The sequence below is a fragment of the Oryx dammah genome, unplaced genomic scaffold, assembly GCF_014754425.2.
Source record: "Oryx dammah isolate SB20612 unplaced genomic scaffold, SCBI_Odam_1.1 HiC_scaffold_14, whole genome shotgun sequence".
Lineage (NCBI taxonomy): Eukaryota > Metazoa > Chordata > Mammalia > Artiodactyla > Bovidae > Oryx > Oryx dammah.
This window is the reverse complement of record NW_024070198.1, coordinates 10,160,109-10,184,639: the sequence shown is the minus strand read 5'-3', so window position 1 is coordinate 10,184,639 and position 24,531 is coordinate 10,160,109. Positions and strand designations below refer to the sequence as shown.

At 43.9% G+C, this 24,531-nt stretch overlaps 1 protein-coding gene across 1 annotated transcript; it reads left to right on the top strand.

Annotated features, from left to right (window-relative positions):
* The first annotated feature begins 504 nt into the window (after positions 1–504).
* Positions 505–18,051, top strand: ACTA2 (actin alpha 2, smooth muscle). The gene is made up of 9 exons (XM_040254705.1): positions 505–748; positions 4,165–4,318; positions 5,653–5,781; positions 8,742–8,852; positions 11,121–11,205; positions 11,583–11,744; positions 13,475–13,666; positions 14,950–15,131; positions 17,758–18,051. The coding sequence occupies exons 2-9, from the start codon at positions 4,190–4,192 to the stop codon at positions 17,899–17,901; spliced, it is 1,134 nt and encodes a 377-aa protein (XP_040110639.1). The 5' UTR covers positions 505–748; positions 4,165–4,189; the 3' UTR covers positions 17,902–18,051.
* Positions 18,052–24,531: the final 6,480 nt, after the last annotated feature.

The window sequence follows — 24,531 nt, the reverse complement described above, 5'->3', positions numbered from 1 at the left end:
TGGAAGGATGACCCTCAACATGCTGCTATATGGGTCAGGACAAAATAGCAGACACCGCTGATGAACCAGGGACCAAAATGGTTAAGACTGTGCAGACTTTGAAGCGCCTCTGAAACACGGGCCCTCCAGCCTGTCTCCTCTGCAATTCCTGCTTCCATTAATACCCCCCACAGACTCGACTCACAAACCCAGTGCTGATGACCACAGTGTCCTCACACCATCTCTATACTTCTGAACACTGAAGCATCTCGTTCTTCCTTGCAGGCCCCATTTGTGGGAGAACTTTTTAAAGTCCCTACTCCTCAGAGGCTGCTTCTTTCTGTGCTCAGTTCATGAGGAAATGCCCCGAAACGCTAGCCTGACAGCCAGTTGGCATCTCCTGAGGAATGTGTGAACCGTGCCTGCATATGCCCCCTGAGGCTTGCTCAGTATCTCGGGGCATTTCAGCAGTTGTTCTGGAGGCTGGGGGTGTTTATCTCCCACAGGCAGCTGAGCTGCCTCCCATTTCATGAGCAGAGCAGTGGAATGCGGTGGAAGAGACCCAGGCCTCCGGCCACCCAGATTAGAGAGTTTTGTGCTGAGGTCCCTATATGGTTGTGTTAGACTCCACAGAGGGCTTGAGTCTGTCTTTGTTCCTTGTTTGGGAAGCCAGTGGGAGGGGAACAGGCCAAGGGGCTATATAACCCTCCAGCCTTCAGCTTTCCAGAACACCACCCAGAGCGGAGAAGCCCAGCCGAGCACTTTCAGGGTAAGTGGCACCGGCCCAGAGACGTGGCTTAGATTCCAGCAGCTCTGACATTTCCCAGTATAATCAGATGTCATCTATGGAGATTTTAGCCAGACTCACACTCAGAAATGTTTGAATGAAGATTGTACTACTAACACGATTGTAGCCTTTAGCTATAATTATCTAACCTCAAAAACAAAGCTAAGATGCAGCCTGTGTCGGGGAGGAAGGGGTGAGGAAGATGGAATGAAATCTATGAGTGTCACCTGCAAAGTTTGTTTATATTAAACCAGCAGCCCCGGTCTTGCAGTGCATTTCAGAGGAGCAGTCTAGCTGTCTGCAGTCAGCTACATAATGATGTATATTTAGACACTGGAAACTCCAGTATCTGCTTGTGGTTCAGATTTGGTATGGGGATTTTTCACTGGACTGTACTTTTGGTGCAACTACGGTGTCTGACAGTGGATTTTAGAGCTGAACAGTGGTTAGCTGCCTGGCCTTTGATATTGGCTCTTTGTGTATTTGCATCTGGGTTCCTCTGGCTCTTATTGGTGGTGTCTTCTCTGGGAAAGTCTCTTGAGTCTGTGAGCTTGCAGTTCAGGGTATATGCGTCTCCCTTGGTTGGTTTGCAGCAGAGCATAGCAGGAACTCAACTGAATCGTGGTGAGTAAAGAGGGAGGGAGCTGGCGTGCAGCTGACAGCTGTTTGCATTTCAGCCTATGGGATGGTTTGCATTTCTCAGCCAGGCGGGAGCACGGAGCCAGCCTCGCCACCCCAGGCTGATCTTCACTGTGAATCAGGGTTTGGCAGCTCCAGCCCCGACTGGGGTTTTCACGCTAAGATTTTTCCTTCCATTTTGTGATTCATGACTAAATATGGTTTGTGTTTCAAGACCGTGGAGCTGGGAACTGGAGTGTTCCCCTCCCACTAACTCCTCATTTTTGGCACGAGATGCACTCCAGTCAGTTGGAGCAAACCCCCCTGACCTGGGTGCCGTTCCAAGAGCAGACATTCTAGTGGGTTTTACCTAATTAGGAAATGCTTTGCTCCAAACCCAGCTGCTCATCAGGTTAGATAAGAGTTGTAAACCATTGAGCCAGCTTCTTTCTGGGGCATACAGATTTCTCTAATGACAGTGCTTCGCTTAGAGATTTTAAGATTCTTCCTAGAGATTTTTTTTTTTTTTTGGTCAAATAAAAGCACATTTACTAAATTTTGAGGGTTTTTTTTCCCTGCATGTTGAGGGTCCAATCTATTTCTTCTGCAGTGCATTCTAACACTCCCCCAAACCTTTCTTGCCCAAGGAAAGTGTTACTAAAGACGTGTATTCCTGGTGTCCATACCATCACATTTTCAAAGTCTCCTAATCCTGAATATTTCATCCTGTTTTCAGCTCTTCCTTTTGGTTTGGAAAGTCTGCTTAGCACATCCAGAGAGGGTACTGATCAGGTGCTGGCCACCTCTGACACTTGCCTTGGACTGCTTCTTCTGCCTCATCTGCCTTAAATTTCTCACCTCTCTTCTTACTTCTTGATCTGCTAGGAAGGAAGCCAAGTCACATGACTGCCAAACACAATTCAGTGTCTGGAAAGGGAAGGGAAGGGTGGGAAAGGAAAGAGTCAGTCACTTATAAGTTACATTTTCTATTCTTACAAGTAGAATCTACAAGTTGAAGATCTCTGTCCTAAGCCTGGAAGTAGAGTGGAAAGGAAGCCAAGACTAGAAATAAAAAGATCTGGATAATGATAATAATCACACAATAATTATAATTTAAATTAATAATTTAAAAATACTATTTACTGATAATTCATAATGTATATGCCACTATCAATTATTTTAAATACTTTAAAATATCTGATCCCCATAAGACTCTATATACTACACATGGATATTATTGTTCTTTCATAGATGGATATAGAGACTGATTCAGAGATATTAAATAACTTACTAAATCACACAGCTTCTAAGTGGCAAAACCCACACTCAAATCCAGGCAATGAGACTCCAGAGTCCAAGACCATAATCATTGGGTGCTATAATCTTTGCTGTCCCAACTTTACCACTTTTGAGATCTGGACAAGTCACTTCAACTCCTTGAGTCTTGATTTCCTTGTCTGTCAGTTAGCAATGATGATAGTACATGTCCTGGATTTTAAGTTATGTTCATGTTTCTAGATATGCTATAAATTAAAATTTTTTTCCATAAAAGTAGATTTTGAGGAATGAGCAGCATGTGAAATTTTGGAAATACTGAAACATTTCATGTAAAAAATATTTAAAAGAATATTCTCTTTTGGATCCTGGGGACTTTAATTTTACATGTTTTTTTGGCAAATCACTTTCCTTGAGTTTTCTCATTTGTAGAAATGAGGGTATTAAAAGAAAATGTTCTCTAATAAGCCTTCAATTTCCCAAATCTTTAAGTTGTCACTTTTGCTCCCACCTTCCAAATTTTGTCATGCGATTCAAGCTTAAACGTGGGATATTTAAAATACTGTTCTCTTACTGAAAGAATATATGCTCAATCTATTTACAAAACATCACAGAACCCAGGGTTTCATGTAAAACACCTAGAATATCCACTACTTCAAAAATAACCCCCATCAACATCTTGGTAAATATGATTAATCTTTTTTTCTAGTGCATAACAACATATTTTTAATGGGCTCATACAATGCATACCTCTAGCCTAGTATTGCATGAGAATGACCTGTAACTTAACCTATTATTTATGTTTCTTAAGGACAATAGAACATTCTACTGCATGATATGGAATTTTTTGGACTCACTCTGCCTTGTCGGACTTAGAGGTTAACGGAATGACTGTGACCCCTAAAATTTTAAGCACCTCCTTAAGACACTTTGATTGGTTCCTCAGGGCTTTAATTTTACCCTTGTGTAAAATTAAAGTCCCCAAGGATCCAAAAGAGAATATTCTTTTAAACATTTTTTTACATGAAATGTTTCAGTATTTCCAAAATTTCACATGCTGCTCATTCCTCAAAATCTACTTTTTTTGGAAAAAACTTTTAATTTATAGCATATCTGGAAAAATATGAGTATGGGTGTATACAGACAGCAAATTTTAGGTAATTCCTAACAAGTGACTGGCGACTTGTCCCTGTGAGATCAGATCTCATGGACCGATATTCCATCTGTGCTCTGCAGTAGTTCATTCCTTCCCTTGCTTAGTCAGTCTTTAAAGTGCTCATGAGCACACGTGATGTTCCTGTGCTGAAGACCTACGGTATGAATGGAGAAGTCTGAGTTTAAGATCACAGTCTAATGAAAGTGCTTTGAGATAAATGGTGTGTTAGATAAGAATCAGCAGAGGGCGCTCTAGGAGTACAGAGGAGGAGTCTCAAGTGCGCTGGAAGGCGGGAGTGGTCAGGTAGGCCGGATCACACCTGCGTCGGCTTCCTCCCTGATCCCTTTAGGACCTTGTGAAGCAGCTCCAGCGAGATGTGCGAGGAGGAGGACAGCACCGCCTTGGTGTGTGACAACGGCTCTGGGCTCTGTAAGGCCGGCTTTGCGGGCGACGATGCTCCCCGGGCCGTTTTCCCGTCTATCGTGGGGCGTCCTCGACATCAGGTGAGCAAAAGCCTCTCTGAAGCAGAGAGAAACAAAGCCTCTATGTCTCTGTGTCCATGGATATTCATAGATGGTTGCTCTCTGCCTAGAAATTATGTAACTTTGTTAGAAATGTACCTCTGATGACTGATGTCCAGAGATAAGTGCCAATTTCATATACCTTGTTGAAAGGTTACCTGGTGGGAGACTTTTTCTTTTTTTTCATAAATACAAAAGTCTGACTTTTTTTCTCCATAAATCCTTTTTGTCTAAATGTAACCATGGTCATCAGCATCAGAAATGTCTATGAGTTATCTGATGTATTCCATAGCTACTCTATGGAAAGAAACTACAGTAAAAGGTCAGGTTGCTCATTCTCAAAGAACCTAATGTGAAGTGAAAGTAAGCATTGTTACCCAATGTAATTTTACATCTGTTAGATGTCAACGAAATACATGTGGATAGACATATGGTAATTTTACATAACATTATATAGAAAGAAAATATGGATGGCAGCCACAGGGTAAAAGGTGAGAGCTTCATCCCAGAAATTCCCCTTTCACATCAGCAATGTATTTTGCACATTGAGCCTATCTGATTGATATTTAGACTTTTGATTTGGCATCAATTCACAAGAAGACATAATAGAAGCCTTCCCCAGTGAAAGAACTCTGTCTCTTTGTTGAACTTTTACAACCAAGATATTTTGCAAAAATCACTTCTTAAGGAACGATACGAGCCCCACCTGTTTTGCAATTCTGTCACTCCAATGCAATTTTAAATTTTAGTCATGAGAATTCTTTTTTTTCTAAAGATTCACATTAATGACCAGAAAAATGCATCCCACTAGTTTAGGAGATAGCGTAATATTGATCAGGATGATTTTATCCGTTAGAAACCAAGTACTGAGTGGTCATTTGTAGAAATAATGCTTTTGCTTATAATGGTTAGATATACTCTTGAGTAGGTGACAGTTCCAAACGTACAGTTTAAAGGATTCATGACAGGCAAAATGCCATTTAATCAACAAATAATGATTGAGTGTCAGATACACAGCAGGCAATTTGTCTTAGTGGCAAACAAGACAGATACAATCTTTGCCCTAAGAGAGCTCATGAAGGAACACAGAAGATAAATGACAAAGTCGCCTTACCCTCAAGGTTCTCTGCTATTTGTAGGCCTGTTCAGGCCTGTTTCAAATCACCTAAGGGATGTTTCCTAAGAGCTCAATAACTATAGGATCAGCAGGTCATTGCTGGCGCTGGAAGGACTTTGCCTGCAATGATTTAACCCTTTGTGTTGGACAGTCCACAAGTTCTGAGAGAGGCTGACTTGCAATGTGTTGAAATTTTCAGGGAGTGATGGTGGGAATGGGACAGAAAGACAGCTACGTGGGTGACGAAGCGCAAAGCAAAAGAGGGATTCTGACCCTGAAGTACCCGATAGAACACGGCATCATCACCAACTGGGATGACATGGAAAAGGTACCGGGAGAGGCATGAGTAGTTCCTGGGACCTGGGTCGCAACCGTCTGGCTGCTGCTGGGGAAAACGGCAGGCTCCCCTCGCCTGGTTGTGCTTCTCCTTGTTGGTGTTCCTTCTGGATTATTACTAACTGAATTTTTAAAATTCTGAACTTGATTTGTTTATTTCAAAAAGCAAATTCCTTGACTAAGGGGGTTTAATAAAGCAATTAAAGGCAGGTGGGCTGCCCAGGTGGCGCTAGTGATGAAGAATCCGCCTGCCAGTGCAGGAGACGCAAGAGATGTGGGTTCGATCCCTGGATGGGGAAGAGCCCCTGGAGGAGGAAATGGCAACCCACTCCAGCATTGTTGCCTGGAGAATCTCACGGACAGAGAAGCCTGGTGGGCTACAGTCCACGGGGTTGAAGAGAGTCGGACACAACTGAGCGACTAAGCATAGCACAGGGGGAGCTAGCTCTAAAAATGAGAACAGTAGTCCTTTGACAGTGGTGGGAATTATAGTCTATTGCTCAGACAACTGGCTTGGCCTCCAAGGACAAGCACTGTATGGGCTGCAAACAGGATACCAAGGGATGGAAGAGCTGGGAAGAGCCTTCACCCACCCACTCCTGAAAGTTTTTCATTAATTTACCCTGAACATTAAAAAAAATTAGTTGTTTTTTTTTTTTTTGCTTTTAGTTTTCTCTATAGAAAAGGGGCTGTGATATTGTAGATTGGGTAAATTCCTAAAATGTCCCTCAGCATATTGAAGCAAAAGCAACCAACACAAGTTTTTAAATGAACAGTTCAACAAATATCTCCCTGAGTGGCAGTAAGTGAAGTCTCTCTCCCAGCCCCATATAGAGGAGCTAATGAGAAGAGTTAAACCCGAGGATTTTGATGTTTGCCCTTAAGCATCATGGAAACAAAGTGATCAAAGAAAAAGCAGAAGAAATAATGAGAAAGTGACCTAAAGTTTTTAAATGCGGCAAATATGTTAGAACCAGAAAATCTGGACTTTTATATATCTCCACACACACAGATGTATACACATACTCTCTCTAATGATTTTAAAAGAAAGTAGTCTTTAAAAGAAAATAATGTTGCTAGAATTTATCAGTGGTAATACTGAAACCTCTGCTGCTCTACAAAAAAACCGTGTTTCATTAGGTTTGCTGAGTCTAAGAGTCTGGATTTGGGTAAGACTGCAGTAGACACTGAGGAGGAGATAATAATAGTGATGAGAAAATTCTCTTTTAAGACTTTCTCCATGGAGCTGGCAGCATCACAGAAGGGATACACCTGGAGAAAAACAAAGGAAGCATACTGTCATTTCTAAAATGTAAAGTGTCTTCTGGAGAGAGAGAGAAGAGAGACAGAGTGGGGAGATAGAGAGAGATTGGTTGGTTTCTAATGATGTTTCAGAGTATCCACGGTATTCAGTAAGATTGGCAGCATTTCTTTTCTTTCTTTCTTTCTTTCTTTTTTTTTTTTTTTTTAGTTTCTTGAGCACTGTGTTGCTTTTACTCCATCAAAGGAGTAGAACTTTCAGGAGTCTCATTTCCTTTCTAGAAACCGCAAATTCAAAACCAAAGAAACTGCAACAAGATAAAGAATCTTTAAAGTCAATCTAGCTTTTGTTAATGTACAAACTTTCACTAGCAGTTCTTGTTTTTATTTTGTTTTAATTCTGAATGAATTTAATATTTCAGGCACTAGTGGCGAATTTTGGGGCTTTTAAAAATAATCAACTGAACTGTTTTCACAATAGTTTGTTCTTTATGGCATTCACGGTTAAAAAGGATGCTTACAGAGAACTCTACTCAGTATTCTACAGTAACCTATATGGGAAAAGAATTTGAAAAAGACTTTTCGGTATAACTGAATCACTTATCGGTACACCTGAAACTAATACAATATTGTAAATTGACTATACTCCAATATAAAATAAAAGTTAAATTACAAAAAGAAACAGCTCAAAAAATAAAAATAAAGCGCATGCTTAACCATGAAGCAGACACAAGCATGTTCAAAGTACATCACGCTAGAAACAGGCACTGGCTTTTTGGGGAAACACCTGAAGGCCAAGTTCTGTCCAAGAATGAAAGGTCCAGTGTGTGTCAACCAGGGTAGGCTTCTTTCAACCCTGGGGAGCAAAAAGAGGAATGGCGGGGTGGGAAAATTCCCTTAAATGTTAAAAAGAACCACTAGGTTTTCAGATCTGCTTTATTCATCTATTCATATATTCATTCATTTGTCTCTTTACTTGCTACACTAAGTCATTTGCCCACAAATATTAATTAAAGTGGGGGCTTCCCTGCTGGCTCAGCAGTAAAGCTTCCGCTTGCAATGCCGGAGACACAAGAGACATGGGTTTGATCCCTGGCTCAGGCAGGTCCCCTCGAGAAGGAAATGGAAACCCACTCCAGTATTCTTGCCAGGAAAATCCTGTGGATGGGGGAGCCTGGTGGGCTACAGTCCATGGGCTTGCAAAGGGTTGGACACGACTTAGTGAGCACCAGTGGGTGAAGAAGAGATAGTTGAATAATGGCAACATTTGCTCTGGGCCAGGCACTGGGCTAAATAGTAACTCTAGGGTTCCCTGATTTTAGTCTCACAAAGATATGAATTATTTTTATATTCCCCATGAAGAGATTGTTTCAGAGAAGCGTTAAAATTTGCCTGCACTCATCTAACCAAGAAGTGCTTAAGCCAGGATTTGAACCCAGGTTTCACTCCAGAGCCTATGTCCTTAACCACTACCCTATCCTGCCTTGTAGACCTGGGTTTGGGCTTTTGCTCATTCACTTACCAGGTGTGAATTTTCGGGTAAGTTCCTTGTAGGCTTTAAGCTGCTGTAAAGATGTGGGCGCATAATGAGCACTTGTATTTGGGCCTGGTTCAAGTGCTCATTCTGGCCCCTTTGCAAGGGCTGCCGCGCCTCTGCTGCGCCTCACTGTTGTGCTTTCCTCGATCCCCTAGATCTGGCACCACTCTTTCTACAACGAGCTTCGTGTTGCTCCTGAAGAGCATCCAACCCTTCTCACCGAGGCGCCCCTGAACCCCAAGGCCAACCGGGAGAAAATGACCCAGGTAAATACCACTCTGGGACCCAGTGCTTTGGGGCTTGGAGGACGTCCTTGAAGGGGGTTGTACAGAGCAGCAGATAAAAGGCCCACCCAACAGTCCACTCACAGGCTGACAACTTTCCTGGATTCCCAAGGCCATAGGCATCAGACATCCTTACTGCAGGCATGGCCCCTTGGCTCAAAGAGCAATGGGAAATTGTCCAGATTTAACTGAAAAGCCCACATGTTTAGCTTTAAAACTTCTCAGGAGAAGTCATTTCAAAATGCAGGACAATGTACAATGGAGAATTGTGGTCCTGGAGTCAGATCCCGGTTTGAAGATTCGATCTGTCACTTATCAGCCGTGTGACTTCAAAATATCCACTTAATTTTCATAGACTCAGGTTCCTTGTCCATATGTTGAGAATAATATTAGTACTATTATTTTTCAAACGATTTGAAGATTAATGAGACAAATGCTAACTGTGTTTCATGGTACCTGGTATGATAAACGCTAAACAGGTATTTTTTTTTATTGTGACTTTCTGAAGCTCAGAGATTTTGGAACAGGAGACTCTCTATTCCATCATCCAGACAAAGTTTCCAGTTTGGATGAGCTGCTTAATAAATATACCTAGTGTCAACTTCGTGCTTGTTATGGTTAAGCACTGGGCTAAGCATTTTATACAGATTGTCTCTTTAAATCTTAACTTAAAGCATGAGCTATTAGTATCCTAATAATATAAATGAAGGTTTCCCTGGTGGCTCAGTCTGTAAAGAATCTTGCCTGCAATTCAGGAGACCCAAGTTCTATTATGGGTCAGGAAGATCCCCTGGAGAAGGAAATAGTAACCCTCTCCAGTATTCTTGCCTGGAAAATCCCATGGACAAAGGAGCCTGGTGGGCTATATACTCCATGGGGTTGTAAGAGTCAGACTTAGCAACTAAACCACCACCAATATAGATGAAGAATTTGAGACTTAAGTACATGAGCTGATGGTCCCAAGGTCACGCAGCTAGAAGTGCCAGAGCTTGGATTTGGCCCACAATCTTTTGACCTCAGAGAATAATAAACATCAAAACTGCAGAGCCTTTTTCTTGGAAGAGCTCTGGATGCCTCATCAACACACCAGCAGCTGTTCTCTGCAGGGGAACATCTGTGTGTCTGGAAAGGATTCATGACCCAAGAGATGCTGTTTCTTAAGGGAGCTTTTTTCCCAGTGAATGGTAAAAACGAATAGTTGGGAATTATGGCTGTCTAGCAAACTATGCTCGGAGAAGGCAATGGCACCCCACTCCAACACTCTTGCCTGGAAAATCCCATGGACGGAGGAGCCTGGTAGGTTGTTGAGTTGGGCACAACTGAGTAACTTCTCTTTTACTTTTCACTTTCATGCGTTGGAGAAGGAAATGGCAACCCACTCCAGTGTTCTTGCCTGGAGAATCCCAGGGACAGGGGAGCCTGGTGGGCTGCCGTCTATGGGGTCGCACGGTCGGACACGACTGAAGCGACTTAGCAGCAGCAGCAAACTATGCTAGATGTTTACTCTGGTTAATAAACCAGAGAGGGTTTTGCAGATGGAGCTATGGAGGCCTATGGGCATCTCCGTGGGCACACATTTCTAACACATGACCTGGAGGGGCTCTGGTGCTGACTATGCTCTGGATGGCACGAACTGCCACATCAACACTCATATTTGGTTCTCTGTTACCAGCAGGCAGTTCTTTTATTCCAGCAATCAGGACTGCTTCACTGCAGCTAGAATGGTCTCAGACTCTAGGGCTGATATTAACATAGCAACTACAGAAAAAAGTTGAACAGATTAAATGGAATCTCAGACAGATCATGGAATGGGGTTCATCTCAACCAGTCTGAGCTTCAGTGGTTTAGACTCCATGCTTTCACTGTTCAGGGCCTGGGTTCGATCCCTGGTTGGGGAACAAAGATCCCGCAGGCCGCCCACATTAGTCAGTTGTTAGTTTGGTGAGTTCTCCAGGTCACGTTCAAGTCAGGGCCAGGACCAGAAACTAGACCCTCCTTATACCTGGCTGGTCATGTGTGCACACTGTCCCTTCTACCCCCAAGACACCAGGTCACCGGTATGGTGGTCTCTCCATTTACACCTTCCTTTCTCCTCGACCGGTAACCAAGGCTTCTCTGACCCTCCTTTACCCTAGTTTCCTCTACCCAGAACCAGGCGGGCCCATCTGCAGTCATCAACAAGATGCTCTCTCGTGCGTTCTTGGTGATACTGGCAGCATCATTAACTCATCTCTTTGGCTTGCTTTGCAGATTATGTTTGAGACTTTCAATGTCCCAGCCATGTATGTGGCTATTCAGGCGGTGCTGTCCCTCTACGCCTCTGGACGTACAACTGGTAGGTGGCTGAGCAGGGTGAAAGCCCTGGTTGAGTACACCATTAGTTACAGGATTGAATGGTTTATAAACATGTGTGTTGTGATGGACTGGGGGTTATTTAGAATTGACAGAGTTAATTCCCACCCCTTGAGGGCTTCTTCTCACCTTTGAAAACAAGCCGTTTAACTTGTATTTCCAGGAGGACTTCTATTGTTCCCTCTTCCTGTTCTTTTTTTTCCCTTTCTTTTCTTTACCTAGCCCTGCCTCAACTCTCTTTTCCTATCAAATGCCTTCCTTCCTTTCAAATAAAAGGTTTAGAAATTCCCCTTCTACTAGACCAGTAAGTGATCATACACCAGCTCCCCTGGTGACTTACTCTGCACAACTGTCTCCCAGGCATTGTGCTGGACTCTGGAGATGGTGTCACCCACAATGTGCCCATCTATGAGGGCTACGCCCTGCCCCACGCCATCATGCGTCTGGACCTGGCTGGCCGAGATCTCACCGACTACCTCATGAAGATCCTGACCGAGCGAGGCTATTCCTTTGTGACCACCGGTGAGGCCTGAGGGACATAAAGGGAGGGGTCATCGGGGCGGGGTGTTCTTCCCTGACCTGGTGACTATCCGAGGGAACAATGGGAGGGAGCCTTGCAGACAGCGAGAACTGACTCTAATGCCCAGGGCGAAGCTCGGAGTATTTTGCTATGTGTGATCGCAAAACGATTACACCATTTCCTTGAGAAGAATAGTTTCAACCATCAGGTATTATGAGCTCGTCAGAGTTGCATTATTTGAACATTTTTTAATCCCTTCCATTCACACACAAGAGACTGAAAATAGGGGAGGAATTGGGGGATTGGGATCAACATATATACTCTCCTGATACTATGTGGAAAGTAGATAACTAATGAGAACCTGCTGCATAGCACTGGGAACTCTGCTCGATGCTCCACTGTGACCTGAAAAGGAAGGACATCCAGAGAAAAAGAGCGCATTATATGTGTACGTATAGCTGAATCACTTTGCTGTGCAGTAGAAACTAACACAACATTGTAAAGCAACTATACTCCAAAAAAATTAATTTAAAAAGAGCCTGAAAATAGTATGGCATGGTGATTGGCAGTCTTTGGAAACATCTTGACAGGGCTTGGGTCCCAGTTCTGCCACTCACTAACTATGTGACCTTGGACAAGATGCCCAAGTCCACTAAGCCACAGGCTATCTGTAAAATGAGAGTAATCATTTACTCTTTCTCACAAGGATGTTGGAAGTAGTAAATGAGATCATGCACGTGGAATTCCTGGTCCTGAGGAAGCATGAGGTACATACTTGTTAGTGATTAGTAATACCAACCCAGCAGGCAATGACATGTTTGTCTTCCAACTAAACTGGTACCCTTGGTCTCTCTCTATGAGAGGCAGAGGCAGACAGTCCTAGAGACATCAGGACGACCTCAGTGCCCTTGACTCTGGCTGCCTGCCCTTCCCTCGCCAATTTACTCTTGTCCAAATGTTCAGGTTTTTGGACATGCCCAAGACTTATCCTAGACGCCAAACTTGAGCCCTGACAATTTAAAAATCTCCTTCTGGGATAGAGAGTTGAATGAATTCTGACCCTTCTCTGCCCCTTCTGAGGAATTCCAAGATGCCTCCAAAAAGTTCCCAGAGGCCTGGGTAAAACCAATAGTTTAGAACTTCAGAGGACAGGAGTCGGAAAGGGGTCTGCCCACCCACTTCTTCCATGCACCACTGGGACCTTCTCTACCAGGACTGGTCCTGAGCCTCTTTCTGGAAGGTGATGAGTTTCCAAGGACTTGAGTTGGAATCCACCTGGGTCAGACAACATGGGTCTTCAGAACTTTTTAAAACTCTAGGTGCTTCTAAGGGACTCTTTCGGCATGAATCTTCCTGGTCAGCTGAAAATCCAATATAACAAACTGTTATATAGCACGTATAACAAAGAGTCGTTAATTAATCCTGCAAAAAAGTTAATGTCCAAAAGGATTCCTGCTCTTTGTCTGTCGCTAGCCAGCTCATTTTCATCCTATCATGCACTGTCTGGACCTTGTCTGCTTAGAAGTTTCTCTGTGTGAAGCACTTTGCTGGGAACAGAAGTGGTTTCCTAATGGACCTATAATTTAATTGTCCTCATGGATTTGGGGTTGCTGAATAGAATATACACTTTCAGGGAGAAACCTGTATTGTAAGACAGTACTGTAGGGCAAGTGGATTTTTACCACCTGTGCAAATCTCAAGGTTGGCCACCGTGTTTGTATCTCGTTGACAGCTGAGCGTGAGATTGTCCGGGACATCAAGGAGAAACTGTGCTACGTAGCCCTGGACTTTGAGAATGAGATGGCCACTGCCGCCTCCTCCTCCTCCCTGGAGAAGAGCTATGAGCTGCCTGACGGGCAGGTGATTACCATCGGGAATGAGCGTTTCCGCTGCCCCGAGACCCTGTTCCAGCCCTCGTTCATCGGTAGGCAGCGCACCCGGGGAGAGCACCCTCCTCTCCTTCCACCAGCCGGTCTCAGCCCCCAGCGCCCTTCTGCGGGTGGCAACGTGTGACAGGGGCCAAAAAACCAAGGGCACCTCTGAACCAGGGCAAGGGAAAGAATGTCACGTTTTTAAAGTGAGAAGACATAAAGAAGCCGTGAAAGGAGTTTTCTTTCTAAGAAAACATTGTCTAGGTTGTAGTCTAGCTGAAGCATTCTTGGTGTATGGTTTATGGTGAATGAATCAGACACTGTCCACGCTTAGGAGACAGCGGAGCCACCGGAAGGACGGGTTGGATGCTGAGTCTGGAAATAACAGGGGAAAAGAAACACGGAAATGTCCGTTCCTACACTAGCATTGACCTTGGGAGACAGGTTAGCATAGCTGTTTATGGAGAGGTGAGCCTGGGGGTGAATCTTAGTTCTCCTTTCATAATTTTGCCTCCTGGAGCCTCATCTGTAAAATGTCTTCATTTGTAAAAAGTGTCCTCATCTTTAAAATGAGATGTGTGTGGGGGCGGGGGTGCTGAGTGCACTCAATGCTGATTAGATGTTCAGTTCAGTTGCTCAGTCGTGTCTGACTCCGTGCAACCCCATGGACCGCAGCACACCAGGCCTCCCTGTCCATCACCAACTCCCGGAGTTTACCCAAACTCATACTGGCAGTAATCAATTACTAAGCGTGATTAGTAGTACATCATAAAGCTGTAAAAGTTGAAGAGCCATCTGGAGGTTCTTTTCAAAAAGACCCATGTCATAAATTAACAAGAAATTCAGACAAAAAAAATATTATCAAGGTTGAAGAAAAATGAGTCTTTGTCCAAATAAAATGAAACATATTTCGAATGTTCCAGCACCATTTAGCTTTGAGGGGTGAGAACAAGACAGCAGTCAAGGAGAGGTTTAGGAGTTCTGAGCAACAGCTGTGGCATTAGCTCAGCCTGGGACCTTCTCAAGGCTTTGAGAATTTGAAGGCTTTGCTTTTTATTTGAATCATTTATAGTAGTGAGTCTATTAAGACTTAGGACTGTGATATTGTAGCCACTCACCCTTCCAGAGATGCCGAAGCAGGGCTTCCTCCCTAGACAAATGGTAGGAGGACCTGGGACATTTCAAGGGTCTTTCGGTCCTGAGATGGTGGCTGCTAGAGCGTTGTGCCTGCCAAGCTGTGGTCCAGTGTAAGATCATCCAGTCGCTCATATCGTCTTCCATGTCAGCCTGGGTTTTCTTTATCACCCAAGGACCACAACCTGTGTCTCTTTTCCAGGGATGGAGTCTGCTGGCATCCATGAGACCACATACAACAGCATCATGAAGTGTGATATTGATATCAGGAAGGACCTCTATGCTAACAACGTCCTCTCCGGGGGTACCACCATGTACCCCGGCATTGCTGACCGCATGCAGAAAGAGATCACGGCCCTGGCCCCCAGCACCATGAAGATCAAGGTAAAGTTCTGTGACAGACCCTTATATGCTGCTGACAATGCCAAGCTTATAACCAGAAGTGAAGGCTTCTTCAGAGGCTACCTCTTGGTTGCATACACTTATGGGTCTTAGAGGTAGGCAGTGGGTAAAAGTCCTCAAGTCTCATACTTTTAAGGGTCTAAGTCAGTTCCATTCATAGAGGAGTTGAATTATCTTGTACAAAGTTTAATCAATACTTATCCATGTCGGTCAGCTACTTTCAGCGGATGCAGGAAAAGGTCAATAGAGCCACTCGTGGGCCCATATCTCATTGAAATACACAATACGTTGTTTTTCCTCATCATGAAAGTAGTGCATCTCATGTATAGAACATTATAGAACATTACAGGTGAGCCAGACCTTTCTAAACAGGTATAAATCCTATAGATTCAGTAGTCTAGTATACTCTTTTTTCAGTACTAAATGTGATTCCATCTCAGCAGCCAGGAATTGGAACTTTATCTTCTCTCTTTCTGATGCACCTTTTGAAACAAGTGCTCCAAAGTGCAGCATGACCCCAGGATGGCCAAACTCACTCCCTGAGCCAGCAGGTCCCCTACACTGTGTGCTTTTTGAGTCAGTCAGAGGAATTCAGATTAAAAGGCTATCTTTCTTTGGAGGCACACTAACATGTGGCTGGTGACTTCGCAAAGGCTACTGTTACTCTGAAATCAGGGGGCCAGGCTGGGACCCTCTGATCCATGTCCCAGGGAGTGGGAGAAAGGGCACTTGGGGTGCAGTTCACACACACGAGAGGTATTCAGACAAGTTCTCTGTTATTTGTGCTCCCGTCTCTTTTTTTTTAATGGAAAGAGTCTGCAGCTAACATAACAGGGTGTGCTAGACTGAAGCACACTCTCCACATTACAGGCGAGGAGGGACTGTGGCGTGAGAGGAGAGAGGCTGTTTTCTGAGGATTTGTGTTCCTCGGATGATAGACACCCAGCCAGAGCTGGGTAGTTTCTAGTTCTCCAGTCTTGGAGTCTTGAATAGAAATGAGTGTAGAATTTTGAGCTCCAGTGTGGTGAGAGCAAACCAGTGAAAACCGGGGACAGTAAGATGATGACATTATGGGAAATTGAAACTGAATGGGGTTGGGGGTGGTCTGTAGGGATTCTGTACCGGCTGTACCACTCGTATGTAAATCTAAAAGTATCTAAAACTGAAAGGTGTGTCTAAAACTGAAAGTTATTTCTAAAACAGAAAAAACACCTGGGAGAGGTCCTGGTTTGCATATTGGGTCTGACATGTACCAGTCGGTGTGACCAAGGTCAGTTACTTAAACCTTCTGTTTCCTCATTAGAATATGGGACGGATTCAGTCCTTACTCTTCAAAGTGGTTATGAAGATTAAATGAGATAGTACATGTAAAGTGCTGGACAAAGTGCTTGGCAGATAGTAAGTGGTCAGTAAACATCAGCTACTTGTATTAAAAATAAATGGTCAACCAGAGCTCAAGGAATAAAGAGAAATTAAACCCATTCACCACAGTTGCAGAAATATCTTATCTGTTGGCCAAGTGTCAATATTTATTTCTACGTAAGTATCCAAGTCTGATGTGGAATTTAGACTTACTCAGCTCTAGCTATTTTTAGACCCAGAGAGCAGAGGTCAAGGTAGACGTACCCTTGCTCTGAATCACTGCTCTCCGGGCCTAAACCATTCATTGATCTAAGAAATATCAGCATGTCCTTGCGTGCCAGGCCGGTTCATGCAGGCAGGGCCAGCCAGTGCAAGCTTAGCCAAGACCTATCCCAGGGGAATCTTCATCCCAGCAATGGGTCCCTCAGCCGTAAACAGTGCATCTTCGTAGACTTAATCAGGTCTTACAGTAAGTTCTCATATGGTCAGAAGTTCTGACACAGTTAAAAGTTCCCCCAGAAATGGCTGGTGTTTGTGTCCACAGAGTGTATGTGTTGTGCTGAGCTCTGAAGTACAGCTGATAGGAATCAGGGACAATGTCAGGGCTTAAGTGGAGGTTATATAGAATTGAGGGCCAACTTTCCATTTGCCTGATAGTAGGCATCACCGACTCAATGGACATGAGTTCGGGTGAACTCCGGGAGTTGGTGATGGACAGGGAGGCCTGGCGTGCTGCGATTCACGGGGTTGCAAAGAGTCGGACATGACTGAGCGACTGAACTGAACTGAACTGAATGAAGCTGAAGTGTCATAGAAGTTTGGAGTAGATTGTTTAACAGCCGTCCCCAACCTTTTTGGCATCAGGGGCCGGTTTCGTGGAAGACAGTTTTTCCCACGGACTGGGGTTCAGGGGATGGTTTCGGGATGATTCCAGAGCGTTCCGTTTATTGTGCGCTTTATTTCTGCTCTTGTTACATCAGCTCCACCTCAGATCATCAGGCATTAGATCCCGAGGGTTAGTGACCCCTGGTATAAAAGGAAGCCGGGAAACCAAAGGTGCTCATTGGAGAATCTATAAATCCACAGCTATTCACACCCCATGGGTTAGGGTTCAGTTTCAGCATCTAACAGCCAAGACTGTCCCCAAAGCCCATGAAACTTCAGCTGGGGCCACCAATCCTGACCATGCTGGAGTCCCCAGTTCCCCTCCTAGCGCACTAATGGCCTTTCTCATCCTGACCAACAGATCATCGCCCCTCCCGAGCGCAAATACTCTGTCTGGATTGGCGGCTCCATCCTGGCCTCTCTGTCTACCTTCCAGCAGATGTGGATCAGCAAACAGGAGTACGACGAGGCTGGGCCATCCATCGTCCACCGCAAATGTTTCTAAGACACTGCCCCGCTCTCTTGTCTGTCTCTAGTACACACTGTGAATGTTCTGTGGAATAATGCCTTCAATTCTTTTTCAAATCATTCCTAGCCCAAGCTCTGACTCGTTACCTATGTGTTTTTTAATAAATCTGAGATATGTTACCTGTAATCTGTAGCCTTGGCTTCAGATCAGCTTCAGACTGATCACGTTGTTTTTGTTAGACTGACCTCACCGGTGATGGATTTCCCTGGTGGCTCAGACAGTAAAGCGTCTGCCTATAATGCGGGAGACCCAGGTTCGATCCCTGGGTTGAGAAGATCCTCTGGAGAAGGAAATGGCAACCCACTCCAGTACTCTTGCCTGGAAAATGCCATGGACAGAGGAGTGTGGTAGGCCCATGGGGTTGCAGAGTTGGACACGACTGAGCAACTTCACTCGCCTGTTATGGAGTGGCGCCCTCTAGTGGTGCGTCCAGGGACGTGACAACCAGGATGTGTAAGTTTCCCAGGAAAGGCTACAATTACATTAAGGTGAGAAGTGCCAACGGGAAAAATTTGAAGATACACAGGAGATAAACATAAACATGGATTAAAGTGTATCAATAGGACAGTGCATACTGACTTCACAACCTGATGAGCCATTATATAACTTTGCTCTCTATAACTGCCTGACTGATAGCATACATATATTATACATATATATGACTTTTTATATATGAAATATTAAACTTGGATGTATATATTTTTAAAAGTGTGACTTTTAAGTTTACCAGGGGAAATACAGATTTTTAAAAAACAGAAACACCGCTAAAATCTTACTATACATCTAAAGTATCTGTTTCCCTTCTCTTGATCAATACCTGTCTCTGAAAATCATACTACAGATACATTCAGGCTGGAAGAGATGGGAAAAATAACCAAACTTTGCAAACACTACTGGTGTCAATCATCACACTAAGGGGTTTATACATATCTCCAGTCATTTGTTTTTCAGAACTCTTTGGGCCCATTTTATTTTATTTTGACATTAATTTTTTATTGAAGTATATTTGATTTACAATGTGTTAGTTTCAGATGTACATCAAAGTGATTCCGCTGTGCACACAAATGTATCTATTCTCTTTCAGATTCTCTTCCCTTATAGGTTATTAAAAATACTGAGTATAGTTCCCTGCGCTACACAGTAGGTCCTTGCTAGTTATCCATTTTATATGTAGCAGTGTGTGTGTGAATCCTAAACATCTTATATAGAGAAAAACAGCAGTTGTTCCCTTAATATCAAATTATATAGGAGAGCTGCCAACTTCTCTTTTACTCATCTGGCCCAAGAGGTACAAAGATGTATAAAAGTATTTTCCCTGCCCTTAAGCATTTTTCCTCAAAGCGCTTTTCCTCCCAGGCTTATTAACATCCTTGAAGCGCCCCAGTACAATGCCACTTGTCTTCCTGGGGACAGCTGCCACTCGTTGTCTTTGGGAATGAGGGAGTGGGTTTCCATCCACGGCAGCATCTCACTACAGAGAGCTCAAAGCCAAAGACTGAACGCCTTTTTGATCCAGAAAAATCTGCTGGTCTTCTCTGCCCTATGCTGCTGCTAAGTCGCTTCAGTCGTGCCCGACTCTGTGCAACCCCATAGACGGCAGCCCACCAGGCTCCCCCATCCCTGGGATTCTCCAGACAAGAACACTGGAGTGGGTTGCCATTTCCTTCTCCAATGCATGAAAGTGAAAAGTGAAAGGGAAGTCACTCATAGCTTGACCTAATTAAATCAATACTACACATAATAAGAGCTGGTATGTACTGGGTCCCTGACATGACCAGATCCTGCCAAGCCCTTTGTATTAGGATCTCATTTTATCCTGCGACAGATCTATGGAGTAGATATTCTCACTGCCTTCTTACGGATGGAACAATCCAAAGTCATACTACTGGCAGAGACGAGACTTGGTTTATACTCTTAGTATTTAAGCTAGCATTTCTCAAAGAACAGCTCACACAGGTCGACCTCGTCGGAGGCTCGTCTTTTAAAGGATAACTAATTATGCACTTATTTTTGGCTGTCCTGGGTCTCCGTGGCTGATGGGCTTCTCTCCAGCTGTAGCAAACGGGCTTCTCATCGCAGTGGCTTCTCTTGTGCCAATCCTAACTCTGAAATTGGCAGACAGATTCTTTACCACTGAGCCACCAGGGAATCCCCTGGGGGCTCATTTTAAATGGGCCTATTTCTGGGAGACCCAAAGCCTGCAGGACAAGGACGTCTGGAGCTGTGGTTGGGAACTTGAGCTTTAATCAGATTTCTCTGGTGATTCTTTCGCACATCAAAACTTGAGAACCACTGTAAAATGCCAGGATTGAAATATTCCAGTTGTAAATTTATGCTTACCAGGCAAGGCACTTAATACCCACTAAACTTAAACTTAATGATTTAATATACAACTATTTGGAAACAGATCATAGTCATAATTGAGGGAAAAAAATCACCTACCACTTCATAGTCCATACAGGGTTCAGGTAAAGTGAACCAAGTTGACTGTGCTGTTGTACTTCATATTCACCACCAGAGGGCGCGAGGTCCCTGGTAAAGGCAAGCGCGTCTAGAACAAAGTATCTAGAAACTGGCGTTGCTGCTGCTGCTAAGTCGCTTCAGTCGTGCCCCACTCTGTGCGACCCCATATACGGCAGCCCACCAGGCTCCCCCGTCCCTGGATTCTCCAGGCAAAAACACTGGAGTGAGTTGCCATTTCCGTCTCCAATGCATGAAAGTGAAAAGTGGTGAAGTCGCTCAGTCGTGTCCGACTCTTAGCAACCTCATGGACTGCAGCCAGTGGCCAGAGGTAAAAATCAGGAAAACCAGAACGACCCGCTGAATGTGCATTCGTGAAATGTTCTTTCTATATGAGCACCCAGAGGCAGTGCCTAAGCACTTTCTTCCAGTCACAGATCAGTAATTCCTCCCTTTGATTCCGCAGATGCTAATGACGTGAAGGGCTGGACAGGTGAGAGTTTCTTGTTGAGCCTCACATGAATCTCCAGAGGAGGGAAACACAGTAACAGACAGGCTCGGCTGCTTCCTGAGTCCTCTTCTCTCCCCAAACTCTAACACTCCTTCTGTGACCACAAACTTTCCCACAACAGGCTTATATAGCCCTTGAAGATGACCTGGATTTTTAATAACATTTATTCATATCATGCAAGCTTTGCTGTGAGCATATGAGCAAGAGAAAACATTATTTTTGAAAAACAAATAATTCTGTTATCTCTGAAGCATCATTTGTGTAGTCAGGCTGAGCTTGAGTATTTTTTTAGCAGGATTTCAAACAAAGAACATTCTGGAAGAGAAGTTGTGATGACTGCAATGGAGGGGGCTGTCTGGACTAACACACTCTCTATCTGCAACTAAGCTTATTCAAAAAGATAGGACAAAAAAGGAGAGAGAGAAAAGGGGATGGGAAAGCTGGGGAGATGGCTCTTCTGCATCAGAATATGAAAACCAGGTGGATATTTCGTTCCTAGGAGAGCCAAGTCTTTTCAGGTAGTGCTTGAAGGGCACATGGTAAGTTTCTGCCTGGATGGAATTTACAATTTATGGAGAAAATGGACGTGAAACAAGTAGCTAAGGTGCGTCGTGAGGATTGCAGAAGTGGAAACACACGGGGTATGAGCTCTCATGACTTCAGGAGGCAGGGCTTCAGCAGAGGCTTAAACAGCAAGAGTTAACTAGAATAAAAGCAAAGGGGATGAGAGGGTTGAGGCTGGACGAGAGAAAGTAGAGTATACAGGGGGTGTTCCAGGCACAGGCAAGATTCGGGAGAGGATGCTGCCTGTGTAGAAAAGAGGAGGCCAAGAACTGAACCTGCATACAGACTTTAGAAGTACACGCTGTGTGCTTAGTCGCTCAGTCGTGTCCGACTCTGCCACCCCATGGACGGTAGCCCGCCAGGCTCCTCTGTCCATGGGGATTCTCCAGGCAAGAATGTGGGGTGGGTGGCCATCTCCTTCTCCAGGGATCTTCCAGACACAGGCATCCAAGCTACATCTCCTATACTGGCAGGTGGATCCTTTTCTTCAGATGAGACTCTGCAATAAAATTTTTACAACAAACAGTTCAAGAAAAATGTAACTTTGCTTTAATTTGGTTCTTTTTTTATCCATTCACCTGAGGGTTATAATCAAAGGACCTAGAGCACAAATAATATCTTAGTGGATCCCCAAATCTAGTGCTGTGTCTTTTAACAATTAATTCCTGACATGAAAGTAGAAGCCACTTGCTCCTTGGAAGAATGCGCTTATATGCTCAGTCGCTCAGTCCTGTCCAGCTCTTTGTGACCCCATGAACTGTAGCCTGCCAGGCTCCTCTGTCTGAGAATTCTCCAGGCAAGAATGCTGGGGTGGGTTGTCATGCCCTCCTCTAGGGGATCTTCCCAATCCAGGGATTGAACTACAGGTGGATTCTTTACCGTCTGAGCTACCAGGGAGTACAATTTTCCAAAGTATAGTTCATAACTTTTTCTCTATGAATGTCTATCTTGAAATTAGATACTGATTACAAGCAATTAAGGCAATGTTGAAGTGAGAGCTTTGGTATCTCTGATTTATTTCTCATTCCTGAGCATTTCCCCTTACAGGTTAATTCAACTCTTCATTTCAATTTCAGAAATGTATCTGGGAAATGAATGCACTAATACCATCACCTCTCTCTAATTTGTTCCTGATGACTTTCGCTATGCCGGGCTGTTCTTCTTAGGGTAACTTCATGCCCCTTAAAGACAGAGGGAATAGAAACGATTACCACTTATCTGGTTATTCTTGGAACATGTTTTCTTCCAGGAAAACAGATGTTGAAACAGGCTCTTCTGTAGGGTAGTTAAAGACAATTTTCAGTGGCCTAATGCTCAGGGATCCTTAGGCAGGTTTTCCATCACTGGAGATAAAGCATTGTTCAGTCACTCAGTCGTATCCGACTCTTTGTGAACCCATGGACTGCAGTACGCCAGGCTTCCCTGTCCTTCACTCTCTCCCAGAGTTTGCTCAAACTCATGTCCACTGAGTCAATGAGTCACGCTGTAAAAAAGCATTGCAGTCACACCAAAAGACGCCCTTTTCATATTTCATATTCTTATCAGATTGTGTCTTCTATTTCTTTCCCTCCATATGCAGCTTTGAACCTTATTCCTTGGCCCTTTCATTCAATCACTTCTCTCCGCTCCCCTCGACCATTGCTTTCAACTTTGCGTCTGCTACAACAAAACACCTTAAGAAATGGCCTAAAATCATTTACTTCAACCTTTCTTTATGAAGTGGCTTCACCTACTCAGACCAAAATATATTAAGCAGGTGAATCATATCCTCCAAATTTACAACCAGCCCTCATTCTTAAAAATAGAAGAAGTTATGATTTCAGATGGATGCTCTGATGTAATCTTCTCCTTTGTGAATGTACGTGAAAGTGAAAGCGTTAGTCACTCAGTTGTGTCTGACTCTTTATGACCCCCTGGACTGTAGCCCCCCAGGCTCCTTCTGTCCATGGAGTTCTCCAGGCCTGAACACTAGAGTGGGTTGCCATTTCTTTCTCCAGGGGATCTTTCCAACCCTGGGATTGAACCCAGGTCTCCTGCATTGCAGGCAGACTCTTTACCACCTGAGCCACCAGGGAAGCCTGTGAATGTATAAACCAATGCATTTGATGAAAAGCAAAAGCAGTATTTTAGAGCACTATTACTGTGACTCTAGTTGGTTGCTTGCGCTTATGCAGCCCAGAGTTGACCGTCCTTGATAAAATAAAAATCTGCTTCTGAACTTAGTTCTAGTGAACTTGGTAAGGGCCTGGGACTAGTCACCCACAACAATAAAAGTGTGATAAGAGTGGATTCTAGAAGATCCAGATGCCTTCATCATTACTTCTGCTTTTATTATTAAGTTGACTCTTTGAAAGAATTAATAGTATATTGCTCTGTCAAATGGAGAAGGAAACAGCAACCCACTCCAGTACCCCTGCCTAGAAAACTCCATGGATGGAGGAGCTGCAGTCAAACACCACATCGCACCTACGAGGATGGCTATAATAATAAAAAATTAGGTTGTTGGCAAGGTGAAGAAATCGGAATCCTTGAACATCGTTGGTGGGAATATAAAATGTTTTAGCTGCTATGGAAAAGGTAAGCATAGAATTACGTGACCCTGCAATTCTACCACTAAATATGTGCCCCAAAGAATTGAAAACATACACTGAAACAGGTACATACACACACAGGCTCAGAGCAGCCCCTGATACCCACAACAGCCAAACGGTAGGAACAGGCCACAAGTCCACTGAGGGGTGGATGAAAAGCAGTGAGAAGGAATGCTTTGCTCTATGTTACAACACAATGGACCTTTAAAATGTTACACTAAGGGAAAGAAGCCGACACAAAAGTTCACATACTGTATGATTTCAATTATATGAAATCTCTACAATAGATAAATCCGTAGAATCAGAACGCAAATTGGTGATTGCCAGAGGTTGGGGGAGGGGCATGGGAATAAATGGCTCGCTGGGTAAGGAGTTTCACTTTGCAGAGATGCAAATGTTTCGGAACTAGACAGAGATAGATGATGGTTGTACAACTCTGGGAATGTACTGTGACTGACTTGTTTGCTTTAAAATGGTTAA